Source organism: Eptesicus fuscus, chromosome 8 (assembly GCF_027574615.1).
Source record: "Eptesicus fuscus isolate TK198812 chromosome 8, DD_ASM_mEF_20220401, whole genome shotgun sequence".
Classification (NCBI taxonomy): domain Eukaryota; kingdom Metazoa; phylum Chordata; class Mammalia; order Chiroptera; family Vespertilionidae; genus Eptesicus; species Eptesicus fuscus.
The window spans coordinates 95,756,020-95,778,126 of NC_072480.1; the positions used below are offsets into that span (position 1 = coordinate 95,756,020).

Sequence of the window (22,107 nt, forward strand, 5' to 3'; positions counted from 1 at the left end):
CGGCTGGCCTACCCCAATGGGGGCTCATCAGGGGTGGGGCCCGCGGGGGGGGAGAAGGGGCTATTGGAGGGCTCCAGGGTGTGTCCCGCCTGTATCGCTCAGTCCGGATCAGCCAGACCCCAGCAGCAAGCTAACCTACCAGTCAGAGCGTCTGCCCCCTGGTGGTCAGTGCATGTCATAGTGAGTGGTTGAGCGGCCTTAGCATATCATTAACATATTACACTTTGATTGGTTGAACGGACGACTTTACAACCAGACTCTTAGCATATTAGGCTTTTATTATATAGGATTATGACATTCATCTACCTTAGTTGCTAAGATGAAATATGACATTCAATAGTTATGGTGAATAAACCATCTATTATATTCCTGCTATAGCTTAAGTGTCTAAATAAAGAACTGATTGATTTATTCATAAATTGCATATAGAATTTACATTATATATTTTTAATCATTCCTTGAGGTTTCACTTCTCTTTAATTCCTGTGAAACTGCTTTCTTGTAAAAAAAACCAACATTTTAAGTTAGTGCTAATCATTTTCCTTCCTTTCCAGAAATTGCCTGCAAAAGCTGTTTATGATTTTAAGGCTCAGACATCTAAGTAAGTAAGATAAGTATTCATCATATGATTTAAGTTGGCTTTATACATTTTAATAATACTTTAAGAGATAAATATTGCAATGGGACATGTTCAAATAATTCAGCAATCCACTCTAATTAAATGGTTCCTTCTGAATTAACTGGGATGTGGGTAATTTTATTTTCATTTTGAGTTTAGTTGAGAATCATTGAGTTTTAAACTACACTAAACATATTACAGTACAAAGAATTCAAATGGGTAGGTGAAACAAAAAAAAGAAATTAAGCATCTTTGCTTTTCGAATTTTTGTGTCAAGATGAAGTAAAAATAGTTGGGGAGTAATTAACACTTCCTGTGAGAATTTGATAACATTTATTTATCCAACTAAATCAAGGACAGTTTGCGGGGTTGAAGGCTAGAACTGTGCACAGATTCCCACCATAAAATCTCCATGTATCAACACTCAAAGCTTAGCGATTCTGGTTTGGCTTAGTGGACAGAGCGTTAGCCTGCAGACTGAAGGGTCCTGGGTTCAATTCTAGTCAAAGGTACATGCCCGAGTTTCAGGACCAATCCCCAGTAGGGGGCATGCAGGAGGCAACCAATTAATGATTCTCTCTCATCATTGATGTTTGTTTCTATTTCTCTCTCTCTCTCTCTCTCTCCCTTCCTCTCTGAAATCAATAAAAATATATTTAAAAAAAAAAGCTCAGCGAGTCTGAGCAACATTCTCTCCTGTGGCCTTTGGTATTGGTGTTTTCATACTCCTGTGTTGCAATACTTCCTTTCCCTTTTTTCTTTAGGCTCTTGTTCATCAGCTGGGCATGTGGTGGAGGAAAGTCAGAGCAGGAACTAGGTACATGAGTTGGCTCAAATGAGAGGGAGTCTGCCACCTCACAGTGGCCCATGTGCCCAGACCTTATTTAAGAAACTTCAGTCTCTCTTAGAATTCAAGATATTAAATTCATTGTAAACTGGCATAAAATTACACTGTGTAGTTTAGACTGAATATATAGTAATATATATTCAATACAATATGCAATGATCCAAATATTTATTCATGAAAATGCATATTATGTAAATTCTTTGTTCCAGAGTCTGTCTGTAGTAGAAGACAGAGAGAACATAAAATCATTCAGAATTGGCTGCGGCTGCTGAGATAGGGAATGAGCCAAATAAGAAAAACGCTATTTAGAAATTAAGATGTCGAACATGGCTTAAATCTGGTGTTAAAAAATATATATATTCCTAAAAGAAAAGCTCACATTTTTAAAATTATTATTAGAGAAGTAACATCTGCTTTGTGTCTACTATACTCTGGTCCTCACTACTACTGTTCTTTGAATCTAGTGTGACCATTGGAGGAGGCAAGTCGGTTTTATAAAATAACGATACAGAACACGTGAATTTCATTTCCTCTTTGTGACAGTCCAAGGTTAGCAAAGGCTCAGGGAAGCCTGCTCTTCCACCGGCCGCCCGTGGGGGCATCAACAACAGACCTGAGGGTTTGCCGCACCACCCCTCCCCTAAAGCTCCTCCTAAACCAGCCAAACCTAATGGTGTACGCCTCAGAGAAGCAGGTTCAATGGTCACCATGGAAGACAGCCCTCACTTTTAGGAAGAGAAAAATGTTCCCCTCCCACCATAAATAAATATATCTAGTGCAGCTTCGTCGCATTCCTCTTGCTCTGCTCTCGTGTACATAGAGCTGTTGCTCATCATCCCTGCGCAATGACCTATTTGCAACAAAAGTCAAGGTTCTGGCCGACTCGGGCAACTTTCAAAGGCTCCCACGCCCAGCCAGCTCTGAAAGTTCCGGAAGGGCTAGCCTCACTTTTAACTCATTTCCATCAGTGCCTAGACGGGAGCGCTTTTCATGCCTAACATCTAACAGGCGAGAGATGGGTACCTGTTTTAAATAAATATCTATTTCAAAAGCTATTTTTATTTACCTAATACATGAAATGTATTTAATTTTTAAAAATCCAGCTATGGAACTCGTCCAATGTAATGTCTCAATTGCTAAACAGGAAAACGAGGTAAAATCACATTTCCAAAGGTATAATGTTGTAAGCAAATCCTAAGAATTTGTAAGGAAAATCCTTATCCCACTGGGCTGGACAGGTTTGTTTTTTTTATAACTGCCACGTGTCCAAAACGGGAGCCATCCCTACACACCATGATATTTTGAATTTAATTTTCTTTTTTAAAAAAATCAATTTGCGCCGAAACCGGTTTGGCTCAGTGGATAGAGCGTCCGTCTGTGGACTGAAGGGTCCCAGGTTCGATTCCGGTCAAGGGCATGTACCTTGGTTGCGGGCACATCCCCAGTAGGGGATGTGCAGGAGGCAGCTGATCGATGTTCCTCTCTCATCGATGTTTCTAACTCTCTATCCCTCTCTCTTCCTCTCTGTAAAAAATCAATAAAATATATATTTTTTTTAATCAATTTGCAATGAATATTCTAAAACTAGATATATGACTCACAATTCGGGTGTTCTGGAATATCTTCAGCTGAAAATTCTCACACGCAAAAAAAAAAGATCTTAAAGTTGGTCCATAGACGCTTAGGGCGCACAATGGGTCAGGTACCGGAAGTCTATTTCCCAGGCGGATGCAGGTCTAGTGATCTTAGGAATAATTGCTCTTCGTGGAGAAAAAGCCCATCTGAGCCTGTCTCTCCCAGGGAGCTGTCGTTCAAGAAGGGAGACACGGTCTACATCCTCAGGAAAATCGACCAGAACTGGTACGAGGGCGAGCACCACGGACGCGTGGGCATCTTCCCCATCTCCTACGTGGAGGTGAGTCCTCGCCCCGCCTGCGCACACGGAGGTGTGGGGGGGAGGGAGGGGGCTCCTCCCAGGTCCTCGGGGTCCCGAATAAACCGCTGTTTTCCTCCTAGAAGCTCTCACCCCCTGAGAAAGCACAGCCCGCGAGGCCGCCGCCCCCGGCCCAGCCTGGAGAAATCGGGGAGGCGATCGCCAAGTACAATTTCAACGCGGACACGAACGTGGAGCTGTCGCTGAGAAAGGTACCCACCAGCGGCTGTCTGCGCTGGCGCATCTCCCAGGCCGTCTTCTTCCGTAGGAGCATCTGCGTTTTTCCGTAAAGAAAGGCCAGAGGACCCCCCGGGGCTGCCCCGGGCCCTGTTCCTGCCCCCTGCCCCTCCCAGGGGTGCCCCGGCCTGAGCGCCATGGACCTGAACTTGTGGCAAGGCAGCAACGGGAAAAGCACTTCCATAGCCTGCAAAGGGTTGCTCTTCTGCTGCCTTATCATTCCGTTTCTTTTTGCATTTTGATTAATAATATGTTGACCTTGGAATCCAGGAGAAAGGTCCTGCAGTCAGGACGCTGTTTCTTCCCGGGGAGCATTTTTCCTTCTCGGGGCCTCATGACTGTCCCCCGTTTCCCTGGAAGCCTATCCGATCCTAGTGCCTCTTCCTAGCAGGACGGCAAGCACGCTCACTTGCTCCTTTCCACACCTGGGAATGGGCCCATCAACCGTGTTCGGTGTCTGCTAAGCAGTCCCATCCGTTTGCTTGAGGCGCCTGCATGTCTGCGCACCGTACAGACTAGACCTTGGTCACATGGGGGCGGGCCAAGCGCGCCCCCTGCCTGCGGTGAATGCAGGGAAGGACCCCTGTTCTCCTCCTGGCTCCAGAGCCTCACCTCCTCGCCTTTGAGACCTGGGCCTGCATCATCAACCGATTCTCTCCTACCCTCCCAGCTGCCACACGGCATCTTTATCAGCTAGTTTCATTCTTTCCATGGAAGCTTCCGCCAATGCAATTATAGCTCAAGCAGTAGCCTGGCATCAGCCTCATGTCGGTGTGTTACAGAGAAAAGCAGGGCAAGCTTAAGATGCAGGGAGACCCACTTAGCTGTGGTATGTTCTGCTCCGTGGCCATGGGACAGTCTAGAATTCAGTGATGGCGAACCTATGACACACGTGTCAGCACTGACACGCGTAGCCATTTCTGATGACACGCGGCCGCAGTGACCGCATGCCGAGGATGAAACATTTGCTGCTCCTGAGGATGAAACATTTGTGAAATAATGTTTCTTCCTCAAAGTGACACACTACCCGAGTTATGCTCAGTTTTTTGGCGAAGTTTGACACACCAAGCTCAAAAGGTTGCCCATCACTGGTAGATAAACCACCCAGCATCTGGCCAAAAGCAGACTTTCACCTTGAGTGCCCCTGACAAAGGCCTTTCTTTCCCCAGACTTTCCCCTGACAAAGGCCTCCCTGCGGTGCCGAAGCTCTGACCTGCATCAGCCGCCTCTATGGTCCTAGCAGGTGCAGCTGCCGACTTCCACATGATCTGCTGGATGCAGCTGCGCCGCGTTTTACCGTCTAACCACATCTTCCCCATTTATTTCTGGGCCACATGTGGTTTTGAGTTAAATTGTAAACTGTTTTGTGGCATTGGCTTGATCCCTGCAGGTGGCAGGATTAGTGATTGTAGAAAGTTCTATTATTCCAAAAGCCGGGGGTTCTATAAAAAGACTTCATGGCCACTGTGGCATGGCGACCCATCATTCGGAACGGATGCTGGTGCGAGGCCGTCTGGATGCAGCCCTGGCCACAGACATGGATTGTCACAAGGGCGGTCTCTGCCCACCCCATTCGCGTCCCTCTTGGTTACTAGTTAGCATGTGCAGGGTGAAAAGAAAAATGGTGTGCCGTCCAACTTCATCCCTTCCGGGGGCTGGTTCCCGCAGCCGTCACAGAGAGCTGAGTGACACTTTCCGAAGCTCCTCCTTCCTGCGGAACCTCATTCTGTGGCTTCTGTCAGCGACAGGACGCTGCTGTCTAGGAGACATTGCCTATTAAACCGTTCTGCTTTTTGACATTTCACACGGAACCAGTATGAACATGTATGAGCCCATTCACATTAGCCAAGCACCCTTAGGGAAAGATGTCGTGCATGGGTGGCTACATGGCATATATGTTGATCAGCTGTTATTTGGGAATGAACTGAGACTTTAGCTGCCTTCTCCTGAATAAATGAAACTGGAGCTATAACACTCTCCCAAATGAAAAACTATTGTTTGTTAGAAACGCTGGCAATTATATTTCTTATGTTGTCACCTCCCTGCTTATAATGCATTTTCCTCATGTTCATTACAGGGAGACAGAGTTATTCTTCTCAAAAGAGTTGATCAGAACTGGTACGAAGGTAAAATTCCAGGAACCAGCAGACAAGGCATCTTCCCTGTTTCCTATGTAGAAGTCGTGAAGAGGAACACAGCCAAAGGCGCCGAGGATTACCCCGACCCTCCAATACCCCACAGCTACTCGAGTGACAGAATCCACAGCTTAAGTTCCAACAAGGTAAGAAGACACTCAGCATATTAGGAGAACACTTGGGAGCTTGGCGTAAGATAATGGGTGATATTCGGTCATTAAGAACATCATCTTTATTGCAGAGCAAGGGATTTACAAGTTATGCTTCCAAGTTTGAGTGACAAGTCAATATAATTTTTCTTATGGGTGCTGGCATAAAGGTTTAATGCTTGATTTTGAGAATTTCATTTTCTCGAGTTAAAATACCGAAAGAGAAAAATTAGTATCATAAGAGCCCATATTGTGGATAAATATACCTGCTTTCTGAAACTCAGGTTTTTTGAAACGTGATTTTTTTTTCTAAAGCTTAATTTTATATGTGTATATATTAAATGGATTATATACATATGTATGTATGCATATATATGCACCTACAGATAAATCAATAGATCCCAAAATGGTTTATTTCCAAGTACATGGTAATTAGGTTGAAAAATTCTGTAGAAGTCTTGAGATATTTTAATAAAGAGAAATAGAGTAAAATTTTTAAATTAAGATCTGTAAGTCAGTTTGTTTATTAGACTGAATGAAAATGTCATTGGTCATCAGGTGCCCTCGTGTGTATTCCATAGTTTTAGGATAATTATGTACCAGTTCTACTATCTCACTTGAGCTGGTGGCTGCAGATGATTATCTTTCTCAATATCTGGCCTAAAAGGAACTTTGCTCCCTGAACTGGTTAACCAGAAAGGGCCATTCTACTTTCTTTACTCATAATGTGAATTTTTTTCTTAATTTTCTGTGAAGTTATAATATGGTGTGTTCTTCTTATGGATAGTATTTAGGGATTTCTTTCACCTTTTAATTAACCTCCTAGTATAAAACTTTAAATTACCAAGGAGTTAGTTCCAAAATATTGTAAGTACTTCTGAACATATAAAAAGTATATGATGTTGCATAATTTATTGATTGTTTTAATAAATAATTAAGATCAAGGCTAGGACATGGGAAATAAGCCATCTAGAGCCAGCAACATAACATCAACAAAGGATGTTGTACAGTCATTTCATGTTCCAATGCGAGACCACCTCAAGTAGCACCCCCAGGGCCCTAACCCTCTCCTTGAAAATGAGTCTTAGGAGGATTTTACAAAAGCAAATAATCTAAGATCTCCTATCTCCTATTTTAAGAGAAGCATTTTCTTTAAAAGGGCAAAGGTTGGCATTTATATTCATTCTACTTCTCTTTGAAGAATGAGTTTCAGTTGCGGTGTAATTATTCTCAATCCATTACCATTGGGTAATGGAACCATTTGGTACCGTCCAATTATGGTTGATTGGTTATAAAGTTTTCCAGAATCTTCTTCAGTATACTTACTTCACTACCAGAGCTTAGCACTTAGAGATCAACATTCTTCCTTTAGTAGTTCCTACTGATAAATGAAAAGGTAAGAATCCTCATCTGCATATTTGGCTTACCCACTATTCAGTCATCTTAAATGAACTACCAAATAAATTCTAAAGCAACTGTACCTTCAAATAAAATTATATAAGAAAGAATAAGCATGTATCTCTACAAAGGCTTATTTTAACATTTAAGAAATTCTTCCAAAATGTCCTAATTAATTGGCAATGTAATATTTTAGATTACAGTGTTTTAATCTTTGTTGTGAATACGATTTAAATGTATTTTCAGTTTCCTAAGTTTTTTCTTAGAACACCAGATTTTAAATTTTATAAATAGAGAAATGTACAAATTTCACTAATAACTAATTAGTGTTTTATTCTCACTGCTGGGGAAAAAATATGTTGAAAATCTTACATCCAGAATTTGGAAAAAATTCTTAATGGTTTTATCCCCTCTGGTAATCTGTGCTCTGATATTGGCTCAATGAAGGAAACTTCTCAGTAGTGTAGAACGCCATCATTTTCAGAAAAAGAACTATAATGTACTTCTAAGCGACGATATCCAACACATGCTACATATCCTATTTTCTAACTGATATTTTCAAATAAAAGAAGGAATTTAAGTGATTTATGAATCACACTTTGACACACTCAATCACATTTCTTGATATATTGTATTTCAGGGGTGGCTCAAATATAAGTTGATAATATTTCTGATATTCTTGCTTTTTGTACAGTAGAATCCAATTCTAATGATTTTTGTATTATAGGTATATTTTTGTGATATGAGTATCCCAGGATACTTAATTTGACTTTCAGTGGAAATACGTCCATTATAAAGCTAAGTGCTTTGAACCTGTTAAACATAGATTAGTGACTATGGTGGTAATGGCATTGCAATAGTAGTAGTGATCAGGGTAGAATTTAAAAATCTTTTGCATCCACATAATATTCCTGACCATGAGAGAAAGTGCAAGTGAAAAGCAATCATCTTGAATTTATTATTTATTTCACAGACTTTCAAAATCTGTTCTTGTGTTGCATAGCATAGAGCAGTGGTTGGCAAACTCATTAGTCAACAGAGCCAAATATCAACAGTACAACAATTTAAATTTCTTTTGAGAGCCAAATTTTTTAAACTTAAACTTCTTCTAATGCCACTTCTTCAAAATAGATTCACTCAGGCCGTGGTATTTTGCAGAAGAGCCACACTCAAGGGGCCAAAGAGCCACATGTGGCTCGCGAGCTGCAGTTTGCTGACCACTTGGCTTAGAGCATACAGTAGGACTCTGGCCAATAAGGGAACTTCTCTAGACCATCAAATAAGACTTAGGTCATTTCTATCTTATTAAATATTAAATATATACAGGACTTGCTAGGAATGTCTGTCTATCCAGTAATAGACCAAGTGTAGAGTATTTCTTTGTAGCAAGTGCTAAGAAGCCGTAGTCCTGAATCTTCTATAAGATGCTCACATGAGTTTTATGACACTTTGTCTCATTTATTCCACCACCTGGTGACATGGCATATTTGCTTTAAACACACACACACACACACACACACACACACACACACAGCTAAACAAATTCTGTAAATGCCCCATTCCTATTATAGGACACAGAAGTCAAAGCTTAAGTGGGGGTCCATGGTGCACTGATATGTACTAAGGCCCTGGCCCCCAGAGTGCTGAGTGCAGAACCACCAACTCACCCTGAATAACCAAACAGAAAGCACATCTCCATACTCTTTCTTGAACATTTTTTCTTTCCAAACCAAAACCATTCCCTGGGAAGAACTAAAGTAAAATGTCACCCACTAGCCTCTCTCAAGGCCCTCACATGCACGGCATGAACCATCCTTTCCAGCCCAGTAGCAATAGATACATGTATTAGAATGTTACTAGGCAGCGCTTCTAGACCTCTGAATGAATTTACATAAAAATTCTGTTTTCTTCAATATATCCAAAACATAGCAATAATATTAAGATACACAGAAGTCTACTTTTACTCAGAAGATTCGGCTTAAATTATACCTCCCCAAATTTACATAACATGTCAAGCTATTGAGAGAGATGGGAGTCCTAGCAGAAGATTTTTCCCACCAACATCATATGCTCCCTTCCAATGTAATCACTTACTTTGAATTTTTTAAAAACTTTGAAGAATTAGCGTAAGTTCAGTTTCATTCTGATCCTGGGTTTCTGTTCTCAAAACATATTTTTCCAAACTTACTCATTTAGAAATGTGTTCATGTATCAAGATGTAAAAATATTGTATGCCATATGTTATAATCGCCTGGCAAACATAGGTGAGAAAATTATGGAAGTCCATAGGATTGGGCACTGCTTCAGGAAGCAAGAACACATCACAAATTCGGCAGCTGAGAAAGGTTTAATTATTGGCTTTCATTCTACATTAATGTCATTTCAAAGTCATTTCTACTACTAAGTCACTATCTGGGAACCTCGTTTAAAAGAGGTAGTCTGTTTGTTAAATGAAATTAAATCTCTTAAGGTTTCACTGTCTATCCTTATCATCGCTCTGACAGCTCTGTTTTGTCATTTGACACTGAAGACCCCTTCCGAATACTAGGAGAGCTTCATTTCCCAAATAAATGTCTAATTAACATGCTAGTGGTTTTATGTAAGAAAAATCCAGCAAAGTATCTTCAAATCTATACCACACCATAAAATATTGTCCTGTGTTCACTGCCTTTCCTGCATTTCTGCCTCTGTGTTTTGATACACTGTTGTTGTTTTCTTGGTTTCTTCCTTTCTTTTGCTCCACATTCCCTGCTCATTTTTAAGTTGGCTCCCAGGGAACCAGCCCCTCCTCTCACGCACAGAGCTTCTCCTGGCCCAGATAACGGAGCTCACCAGGGGCCTGCCCAGGGGTGGCCGTCCCTGGCAGCTCAGGGTCCTCCGGCAAACCCTTTGATTCCTTTCTTGGACAACTTCTTGGATGAATTAGAGAAGCTCGGTGCTTTCACCTTACCAGCTGACCAAGCCGAGCCAAACGTCCCAGAGGAGATCACCCTTGAAATTAAAGAGGAACCCTCAGTTCCCCTACCATCGCCTCCAGCAGCTGCACCTGCCAAATCACCTTCCCCTCGGCCACCCTTACGTGGCGCAGGTGCGACCTCAACTCCAGTCCATCCCTATGAGACAACGCCAGTCCAGGATCCCAGAAAGACAACCCAGAACAAGTGTGCAGACTTGACAACAATGAGAAAAGGCTTTGCAAGCCCTGAAAAGGTATCGGAAGTCCTAGGGGATAAGTTTGTGGCCTCTGCACACACTAATGTGGCTCCCTTGCCCCAAACCCTCCCTGTCATTGGAGAGGAAGAGGAGGAACTCTGTGAGGGGGTGATGTCAGGCATCCGAGGAGGGCTTGAATCTCAAGACCCAGACACCTCGTGGTGGGGCCATGATGGCCCCAAGGTGACACCGAGCCTGTACATCGAAGAGGAGGAAGAGGAGAGGAAACACGGCTGCTCACAAGGTGCAGTAGCCACCCTCCCAGGCCCTAGAGCCCCCAAGGAACACAGCCGTGCCGCTCACACCAATAAGGAGGTATTTCAATATTGCCTAATCCCTGAAGAACTAACCTGTCCTATGACAATTAGCTAGGACAGCTAATCATATTAATGAACATTGCCTTAGAGGTTTTCCTTACAAGAAACAAGCACTGTATAAGTTGGGGGTGGAGGAGTATATGGCAGCACAGCAAATTTTAATAATGATGGAAATGTATAATATAGTTCCATTATTTATTTACAGCTATACATTCATATTTAAGGTGGGTTATACTATCATCTCCACTTTAGAGATGAGGAAATTGATACCAAATAAAAGGAAGGGAAGGGAAGGGAAGGGAAGGGAAGGGAAGGGAAGGGAAGGAAAGGAAAGGAAAGGAAAGGAAAGAGGAAAGGAAAGGAAAGGAAAGGAGGAAGGAGGAAGGAAAGGAAAGGAAAGGAAAGGAAGGAAGGCAGGGAGGGAGGGAGGGAGGGAGGGAGGGAGGGAGGAGGGAAGGAAGGAAGGAAGGAAGGAAGGAAGGAAGGAAGGAAGGAAGGAAGGAAGGAAGGAAGGAAGATAGTGTTCTGGTTCCCTCTCAACTCTTTCTGAAGAGCGAGTTTTCTTCAAATCGGTGACTACTGAAGAACTGGGTCCTGCCATTTTCATTTTAAAAAGCAAGAAACTTGGGCCATAATTTTAATCAGTAAAGAGGGCTAACACCCTGAATCTTTAGCTTGTCAAGTTCTCTTTTAAGAAAACGAAAACCCAATATCTCACATATGTAATCTGTGAATTAAGTAGCAAATATGGTTACTGGAAAATATCAAAATTATGAGACAAAAAGAATGAATGATTCATATTATGCCACTATGCAAGTCCCCCATGGGTCTTCTATTGAAAGATTTCTGAAAATGAAAATCATGTTTAAACCCCATAATTTGCTACTTAGGTCTTACCAATAACAAATGTAGAGGCACTTGGCCTACACAGGGTCTCCTTGGGCTTAAATAATGGTCGGTGCCCATGAGGCCCGCGGACCCTGAGGCTTGGCTGTCCCTCAACCCGGAGAGAAAACCTCACCTGAACAAAGAACCCAGCCATACCTGCATCTGTACCAACTAAACACACTGCTGCATAATAGAGATCATTCACTGCAGTCAGTCAAGCATGATTCTAGTTGATCACTTAAATGGCTCATTTTCTCTTCAGTTTAATTTTAAGACATGATTAGATATAGGGCTTGGGTCCCAGGAACTTCTATCTGCCTACAGACTATGGGGATTCTTACCTCTCTCATCAGAAAAATGAAACTGATCATACCCACTGGAAATCTTGAATGAAATTCAAAAGAAAACGTTCATGCTTTTAAAGCAAGAATTTGTGATAAATGTCACCAGTACTGCTTAACTTTGAACTTGTTTAAATAAGGGGGATGTTATCTAACGGCTGACCATGTGACCTCATTCTGGACACAAGCATAATCTCATCTTGTCTTTCCTCAATATTTAAGCTACCTTCATTTTCCTAGAGAGATGGACCGTCTACACCCTTTCCCAGCTGTCTGCTTCCCTCCCCTCCCTCCCCTCCCCCCTTGGCCTCGGCCTCACAGCTGGTCTCTACGCTTTCTCAGCCTGCCCAGTCCTACTCACCACCTCTCCTCCCTAAACACTCTTACCAGCAGGAAATAAGTTCACCAAAATTAAAGGTAACTGCATCTTGTGTGTGGTTTCTTGCATGTCTTTCTATGGACTTAATTAATGACATGTATGTATTTAGATTTGTGCCATCTTACAAGATCTAAAAAAAGTCACTTCAAGACTGAAAGCTAACTTTTAACAACAGCAGCATGGCCTCTATCCAAAAAGTTAAAATATATATTTGCATAGCGGCTATACCCATAGGCAGGAGAAAAACCGAAATTTACCTAAGATTTTTTTTTTAAGTTGAGGGTCAGCAGGAGAACCATCTCACTCAAAGGTGTCAGCTTTGTAGCTGTCATTCTCTGTCACGTCTCAGTGGACTCATCGCCTCCTGTGCTGTCCGCCCCCCCCCACCCACACACCCACACACCACCATCGGCCAGGTCAGCAGAGCCTGAGGGCAGGATGCTCCTGGGCCTGGACTGTCTTGAGCCTTGTTCTCCCACAAAACTGAAGTAAATTGATAAGAATGCAGGAATGCAGCTCCTTTGGTTGTAGGCGTGAACCAAGCATCTACCTCTGAGATGTGCAGGCTGGCAGCTCTACTGCTATTTTAAAACACCCTAAGGAGAGTGTTTTAAAAGATTTTGCCAAAATGAATGACTAGCCTTGGAAAGAGACTGGACGACAATCACAGAATGAAATCACTCCCTCGTGGACAAGTTTTGCATTTATGATCAGAATGAGCCAAAGTTTTCCCCTTTAGGCAAGAGGTGATAGACTTCAAGTAATAACTCACCTTCACATTCAACCTTTAGAACTTGGCACGAGAGCCCCTGCAGAGATGGGGCCACCGAGGCTGTTCTGGGAAGAGCCGGCACCTGCGAAGGGCCATTTGGGAATCTCCCACCCACCCACCCACTCAGCAGATCCACCCACCAGAATCGTCCGGCCGTGTGAATTCCTCTTACGCATGAAAGGAAAAATGTCTGAAAAAATGGAATCCTTGAAGACTAATTGATCTTTGCCCTTTGAGGTTTTAATCTTTGCTGGCAGGAAATTTTTAAGATAATAACACTCGGATAATGTCTAAGACTGAGAACTTGCCTTCCCCCACCCCCCACCCCGCTCTCTGTGGTTTTCTTTTTAAGGACAAAGTATTTATTTCTTGCCTGTCTCCTTGTTCTCCCGCCATTAAGCTTAGTCAGTAAGGCGAGCGTAACTTAGAATCGGTGTTCCGTGATTTAAGAGACGGGGGCTTTAGGGCTCAGGCACTGGCAGAATGTGAGGAGAGAACGGAGGTGTCCGCCATAAAGCTGTTTGAAAATAATACCTGAGTAACCACATCAAATAACCACCTCCAGAAAACTGGCTTTGTTTTTTCTGTTTCATCCCCTCTGTGAGAGCAAATGTTAATTTTTAATCCCCCACTGAGGTTTGTTGTTTTTTTTTTTGAAACCTTATAAATTACTTTTCTATTCACAGAGAGATTATAAACTGCCTGAAGTTATTTGTGCCCGTAAAGATAATGAGTTTGATAAATAAATCAGCATCCAATGTTTTCTCGTCTTGCTGGCATCAACCCTGAAGAACAATGCCTAACGCATTTCCTCTCCAGCGACTGCAGATTTTAGGTCCATCGTCACTGATTATTATGAAAATTGTCCTAAATAAGACAATAATTAAATACAAATGGAACCAACTACAAGTTTTAGACCATTTTTTTTTTTTTGTCGTTTAACCCCACATCTGACAGTGACCAGCTGTGCTGACCTGAGTCCTTTAAGAAGGCTTCCTATTCCTTCCATGCCAAGGATGTTAGAGTTACAAAGGAAAGGGACCTAGCACTAAAAGCTAAGAGAAAGTAAAATGTTAATAATGTTTTACTAGGCAAAGTATAGTGTGCAGGAAATCATTACAACTTTATCAATCCCTATCAACCACTGGTGTTTTTTTTTTATTTAACCCATCTTAATTTTTTTTAATACATATATTTTATTGACTTCAGAGAGGAAAGGAGAGAGAGACAGAAGCATCAACGATGAGAGAGAATAATTGATCGGCTGCCTCCTGCACGCCCCCTACTGGGAATTGAGCCCACAACCCGGGCATGTGCTCTTGACTGGAATCGAACCCAGAACTCTTCAGTCCACAGGCCGATGCTCCATCCACTGAGCCAACCCGGCTAGGGCTTAACCCATCCTAATTTAATGCAATTTGATTCTTTTAAAAATTTTCCTCAGACAGTGTAAGTTTGTCACATGCGATCCAAAATTTTCCATAAAGTAAAATGTACCACTACTTTGTAAGTGACAGAAGACTGAAAAATAGAAGGAGGTTGATAGATAAATCAGCATCCAATATTTTCTCATCTTGCTAGCATCTTTTCTTTAAATAATGGTGTTTCATAAGAAAAGTCATTATACTCCTCAGCTTTTCCACAAGCTGAACTTCCTGTTCCACCTAAGAGAATATTTTGTGAAGGAGACTTACAGGATGAGGGCTCCAATTGCGATAGAAGCTCTTTATGAAGCGCTAGGAAGGCTCTTTCTTGGTTTCTTCTAAGAAACTCACTTCCCATAAGGAAGTCTCCTCACCCTCCAGCCATCCCATCAGAAGGTGGTCCCCCCAGCACAGTTTCCAACATAAAATGAAACCCTGATTCTCCCTAATATGTTCATCCGCATCCTTCCAACAGCTACATGGTAGTTCTCTCCATGAGCCCTGATGCTTATAGACAATCTTCCCTGTATTCGTCAAGATCGGGGTAGCTGCAGTGCCAGAAGACGCAAAATAAGTCTAGCTTAAAACCAGGTAGAAGTATGTTTCTCTTACGCATAAAGGTAAGCACCCAGGGCTGGCATGTGGCTCCGTAGTCAGTAGAGAACCCAAGAGATCCCCTTTTCCTTTGGCCTCACCATCCTCAGAGAGAAGCGCCCGCTGCACAGTGGCTTCACCTGCTCCAGCCGTCCCGTCCTCATCCCGCCATGCAGGAAGGAGGAACGAGGAAGGGAGTGTGTACCTCTTGAAGGCCACTTCCCAGAAAGCGCACATTCCCATCTGTCAGCACTCACCGCATGAGCGCATCTCAGTACCAGACTGGGCTAGAGACTTCATCCAGAATGGCCACGTGCCTACCTACCATGCGGGATTTCATTACTGAGGACGGACGGAGGAGAGGATGGATGTTGGAGGGCATCCAGCCTCCCCTGCCACAAGCCTGAAGAACAATGCCTAACCCATCTCATCCCCAGAGGCTGCGGAGTTTAGGTCACTCATCGCTAATTATCACGAACATTGTCCTAAATGAGAGTTGAGAAAACCCCACGCTTTTATTTAAAGGTCCTTTGGTCCCACAAAGGTTCTCATAAGCCAAGTCCCAATACCACAGGATGCATTGCTAATTTCGTCCACCGCTGGAAAGAAAATAAAGCACACCCACACACAAGGACGGTAACTCATTCACGGTCGAATTAAAAATCTTGCTTCGAAAGAACACCAACATAGTCACAAGGTACTTGGAGTTAGGACAGTATTTAGTATTTAATCACATTTCATCATTTTCCCCAGAAAAGTCATATTTTCTTCTTATGTGTTTTGTTAGAATATCCCCCCCCCACCCTGACAATGATTGGCACTTCCTATGCAATTGGAAGGATAGTAAGTAAAATTGCCCTCTTTCTTACTTCGTAGCTATTCAAATAAACACAAAGAAAACAGGCCAGATCTAAGGGTGTCTTGAACCCAGTTGTTAAACATTCTGTTAAAGACACACGGTTTCTGGTATGTGCTCTTAGCCATGTCCACTGCATTCAGACATCTCTGCTCTGCTCTGCTCTGCTCTGCCTGCGCGTTCGGATTGAAGCACAACGGATGCCTGTGGTGTGGAAGGCAGGGGCAGCCGGAGGAGCTGTCTGCAGGGTGAGACCCTTCCCATGCGGCCATGTGCAGGGGCCTGGCATGCTGTGTGTGCATGGAAAACAAGCAGGCAGCTCCTCCTGACGCTGGAGGATGAGATGAGAACTAACTCACTTCTTGTGGCTTTTCCAGGCCGATGTAAAAGGCGAGATGTTTGTCTTGGGTAAGCCTCCGCGTAGCCCAGTGATGACTAGGAGGTCCTGCAGCTCGCCTGTCAGAGGGCTCAGCGGTTCCCACAGGGTAGGGACGGATCCCCTTCCCTGAGCCAGGCACCCTGGCCACACACACGCACCCTCAGGGGGCTGGCTCTTCCTCGCTTGTCCTTCTGTCCTTTGCCGGTCAGGTAGGGTAGAGGTAACCTTGAGATGAAGTGACCAACTGATGATGAGCTACAGCATCAGATCCACACGAAAATCCCATCCTAACTGTTGGCGGAATGTGCTTGTGTGAGCGCCCCCAAATCCAGACAGACACGGCCAGACTCTCCACCAGACAGCTAAGGGTGCAGCGTGTCTTCCACCTCGTCGCGTGCTTCTGTGCAAATGTTCTCCGTAAATCCCCGCTTTGCGGTCATTGTCCTCAGGGCAAAGGATAAAGCCGCGGCCAATAAAGCACAGGCTGGGGCGAAAGTAGGTTAGCAGCTGTTCGTATGGAAAATAATACAAGAATCAATCAATAGTAACACAAGCATCAACTCTGTGTCCCGCGTGCTCACAGCTGTCAACGCACTTCGGCCCCACCCTGTACTGAGCTCACACGCTCCGGGCAATGTTTGCTTCCACGTCGTCCAGTTTAGGTGGATGTTTCAGAATCCACGATCTTGTTGCAAAACATGGCGTTGCCCTGGTGATGTGTGCTTCACCCGCCCCACGACCCTTTTGCAGCCTGCGCGGCTCTGGACTCTAGGTTCTCCCAGTCTCCTGACAGCACTGACCGAGCGTAAAGGTCAAACTTGACCATGAGGGAGGCTAACCGGTACTGGGGATCCTGAGGAAGGAGCGGGGCGCTAGGGAGGTTCCTCTCCGCACGAGCCAGTCCCTTCACCGTCTCTGTCGTGATGGGCCTGGTTTAACCCTACAAGGTCTGTTAGGTGACGGCGGGTCCGCAAGTGGTGAAGGGCTTCCCTGCAAAGAAATCTGCCTTTGCCGTTCTTAGAAATCGTGGAGACTTCTCTGCGTTGATCCCATCGTTGTGCTTTTTGCTCCTTTGAATAAGACCTCGTTTTGTTTCTGGGGCAGAGGTTTGTGTTGCCATAGAGAAGGAGGGATGTTGATTTGAGGAGATTCTTAGACTCCACAGAAGGGCCTTCTCCAAAACCAAAAAAACAAAAAAGCTTTTTCCATAATTAACATGGCCAGCCACAAGTTTCCCACGGGCCAGTGATATGGTATGCTTTGGGTCACCTTAAGGTTGTTTTCTTTGCCAGATCTTTACATTAGGCATGTTATATGTGTTGTTGTGGAACATGAATAGTCTATATTCTTTAGATTTATGCAAAAGTTTGGTTTAACTTCATAATTTAAGAAGGAAAAATAAGCTGAGAAGCAGAAACACGGGACTATTGAAAGGAGATGTTCATCCAATTCTGGTTGCGGGTACTAAAAGTGACATTTTCTGGGGGAAAATTGACATAAGAACTCTAGAACTGCTGCTAACTCTTTCAAAGATTTTCCCACACTTTAGTATTTAAAGTAGCAATGACTCCTTATTTAAGAATTTCCTACAACGAGGTATAGGTGATCCTCCAGAGACGCCTCTGCAGCAGCACAGATAAATACGTGGGTGTCAGACAGACTGAGCTAGGGGAGTGTACGTTTTACTGATACCAGAGATTGTAGGATATTTCAAAGCAGCTTCCTATACGATCAGTGGTTTGTGACTTGGTTCTGGCTTTGAAAATTAGCATGTGCTTAAAACCTGTCTCGATTGTACCCGTATTTAGCCCTGGCTGGTTCGGCTCAATGGATAGAGCGTCTGCCTGTGGACTGAAAGGTCCCAAGTTCGATTCCGGTCAAGGGCACATGCCTGAGTTGCAGGCTCGATCCCCAGTAGGGGGCATGCAGGAGGCAGCCGATCAATGATAATCTCTCATCATTGATGTTTCTATCTCTCTCTCCCTCGACCTTCCTCCCTGCAATCAATAAAAAATAAAAATAAAAAATAAAAAATAAAAAATAAAAAGATTGTACCCGTATTTGACATTTGACATTAAAAATAGCTACACTAAAAATAATTGTTGCGTTGCCAAGGAAAATGTTAAATATTTAGGCTTCCATGAAAACAGCATGATGCTCCATTGGGCTCTCTCATTTGTATTGCCCCCCTAAGACTCATCAAGATAACGCAGGCATGGTATATGTAATTCTCACCCACCATTTCCAGCACAGTGTCTGTAATCTGTTGGCTTGAAAACCACATTCATACATTCACAGTTCACGTGAGCCTTTCTGGGTGGCACAAATGGATACTGTTCTGTATTTGTTGCAAAACGGCTAAGAAGTCGTGAATAATAGAAATGCCTGGGTAGATAGTTAAAATAGAAATTATCATAGACCAAAAATTCTGGTGGCCAGCGTGATCCTTTCTTAAGAATTTAAAACATGGGAAGGGAAAAACATGGTCAGAAAAAGAGATGAATATCGATTCCACATTGCTCTGTGGTCTTTAAAATATTCTTCCAAAATGAATCCAGGTTAAAGGAACTTGGTGAGAGCTGAGTAAAGGCACGAACAACTCTTAAATGTTGCTGCCACTACTCACCATTAGGTGGCAATGGAGTGCAGATACAGTACAGAGCTCTTCCTCTAGGTTTGTGCCCATGGTTATAACACCAAGAGGAGGAACCGCAAAAGATAGTCCCCTAAGGTAATTGGCTTGAGTAGCCACACAGCATAAATAGCTGCTTAAAGGCAAAAATAAATAGGGTTAGGGTTAGGGTTAGGGTTAGGGTTAGGGTTAGGGTTAGGGTTAGGGCTGATTTTAACCAACTTAGGCCATCTCTTCCCTCATAGTAATATTTTATGCTATAAAGAGTGAGAGCCAAAATTATAATTCTGTTATTGCTTTTTACTTATCTGTGATCTTAAGAAATCATCTTTGGTTTTGGCTCACTGATCTGCAAAAATGAAGTTGAATTATTACTATTACTGTTTTTACATGACTGAGACACTTGTAAATGAATGTCCCTTGTCCCAGCTCTCTGACAACTGAATGAGTAAGGTCGATGATGGCACCTATACATAACACAGAAAATATGTCTGTGAAATGTGGATTCCATTATGGATTCCCTGAGGGGGACAAGCAAGATCTCAATCCTCATCTCATCCAACTCCTTGATTTTAGAGATCAGGAACCTAAGGTGCATATCCAAGGCTACGTAGTCAATGCCAACACCAGAAATGCATAAATGTATCTATTATTGCTACGTATTCCTCTAGTGACCAAATACTTTTACTAGTAAAATAAATAAATTCAAATACTGTAATGGTCATCTTTCCTCAACACTGGTTTGCAGTCATGCACATTCGCATGGAAATGATTCCTCTTAAAGGTAACCTTAGGAAAATTCTAAAACTCGCCATTATAGTAGGTACATGACATCTATGCTGATAAAAGCTGTGCTAAATCCTGGCCTGAGAATGTAAACATACAGAAAACTGGTGTCTCAGGAGAAAAAAAAAAGTAATGGAGGATCCTTTGGAAGGATGTGAAGGAATAGACACAGTGGGGAAGATGGGTGAAAGCAGACACTCCTGGCCAGCAATCCAGGAACACGGTTCTTGAGACTCAGGGGCCTGTGGAATCAGGGAGCCACGACCTCTGATAATAGCCCAGTTTTTATCATTATCAAAGGGATGATTCAGTTCAATGATATATGAGGTAAGCTGAATTGAATTAAACCAGTAAAACTGTAATAACAATAATAACAAGGTACGATACTGATTTTCAAAGCATTATATTAGTTGTAGTCACATTTGCTTTTACCAAGCCCCAGATGCCACAAGTAAAAGTAAGGTTTTTCTCAACTTAAAAGTATCAGAATGATTTAAAAGTTGGAAATAGGCACACCATTTTTAGAGCACAGTGAAATACATTTTACAAAACACGTTCTCTTCAGGCAAGAACAGATAATATTTATTGTTTATTAACTTTGTTGTACACTAGAAATATGGTGCTCTGACTATTTCTATGAGAAAACAGGACCTGTCTTGATGTGTGATTTGAAATATGGTAGTGTAGATTTTTTTAAGTTACATATTTATATACAGTATGTTGGCGTGACCAACGTGAACAGTTTCAATAGCATGTGGCTTGAAATATAATCTTTGGCCAGAAATTTTACTCCTGGAAATGATTTCTCAGGAATGGTTCAAAAGAAGAAAACAGTTCTTTGTATAAAATGTTCATAGCATTGTTATTTATGACAATGAAAAAAGGCTAGAACAATCAACTGCAGAATAAAAAAGAACAAAATGGTTTAGAGAACTAAAATGTGTACTGAAAAATTATTACAAAATATTGATAGCAATTAATATATATGTATATATTATATATATGTATGTATACACACACACACACACATATATATATATATACACCTTATTTCTGCATTAAAAGTTAGGGAAGAGGAAAGGGGCTGGGTAGAGGTGGGCAAGGGGGGATGGGGCATCTGTAATAGTGTCAATAATAAAAATAAAGTTTAATATATATATGTATATGTGTATATATATATATATATATCCCAAAAAAATGTGTACACACACTTTGAATAATTATAAAGGCAGTGTTTATTAAAATACATTTCATTTTCAAAATTGAGCTATCAGCTGTTAAAGTGCGTATACATTTTTTGGGACACTGTGTGTGTGTGTGTGTTTGTGTGATTGGACAAGAAACTGAAGAAACATAATAGCATATAGGCTTATAAATGACATATTTACCTCTTTTCATATATTTTAATTGATTTAATGTATTAAATTCAATTATCTTAAAATGGCTGAAAAACAGCTTAGTCTTTATCATTTGTAAATAGTATATTTTATAATTTTAATAATAGATATATTGTTAGTAATTTTATATTGATTTATAGGGGTAAAGTATTCTACTCTCTTAAGCCATACATGTGCCTAAACATTTTTAGCCATTCTTTAGTCTTAAATTTATGCAAACTGTTGAGTGAAATTTCTAAGAATACTGTTAACAAATACTTCCAATTACTACAGTCAAAGCTTAAAATTTTAGTAGTGTATGCTAGACGGCTTAGATGGAAAGAGAGTGGATAAAGAATTTAGGAAGGGAGAAAATTAAGACTCATAGACTGAAAGGAACCCCAGAGTTCCCCATCCAATCTTGGACCAGTGGGATTTCAATGGATAATTTGCAGGGGAAAGTTAGTCAGCCTGAATCTACTTATAACTCTGGGATCCAGGAATTGGCCTTTACCCTGATGTCTATGGACCTGGATCAATCTAATATCTAATTCAATAATCATCAAACAGTCACTTTGATCATTGCTATGCAAACTCTGATTTACTTCATTTCACCATGTAGCCATCATTTAGAAGAGAATGCTTTTGAAATATGTTGTGAATATTATAGTAATTTTCCCCTAAACGATAACATTTAGGTAGTCAGTATAAACAACATTGAGTTTACATATTCAACCGATGTGTTAACCTTCATTCATTGCAGTCTTTATGTGGATATGCTCAGGTTTGTCATTTCCAATATTATAAGTATCTATTACAGATACTGGTCTTG

General features: G+C 42.0%; 1 protein-coding gene across 5 annotated transcripts in view; it reads left to right on the top strand.

Moving 5' to 3' along the window:
* SORBS2 (sorbin and SH3 domain containing 2) overlaps positions 1 to 22,107 on the top strand; it is a 162,713-nt gene that overhangs the window by 133,739 nt on the left and 6,867 nt on the right. For all 5 annotated transcript variants that reach the window (XM_054720115.1, XM_054720119.1, XM_054720117.1 and 2 more), the window contains 4 exons: positions 555 to 601; positions 3,267 to 3,381; positions 3,483 to 3,611; positions 5,714 to 5,917. In XM_054720115.1, coding sequence (XP_054576090.1) covers positions 555 to 601; positions 3,267 to 3,381; positions 3,483 to 3,611; positions 5,714 to 5,917 — 495 coding nt within the window. The remainder of the gene's footprint in view (positions 1 to 554; positions 602 to 3,266; positions 3,382 to 3,482; positions 3,612 to 5,713; positions 5,918 to 22,107) is intronic.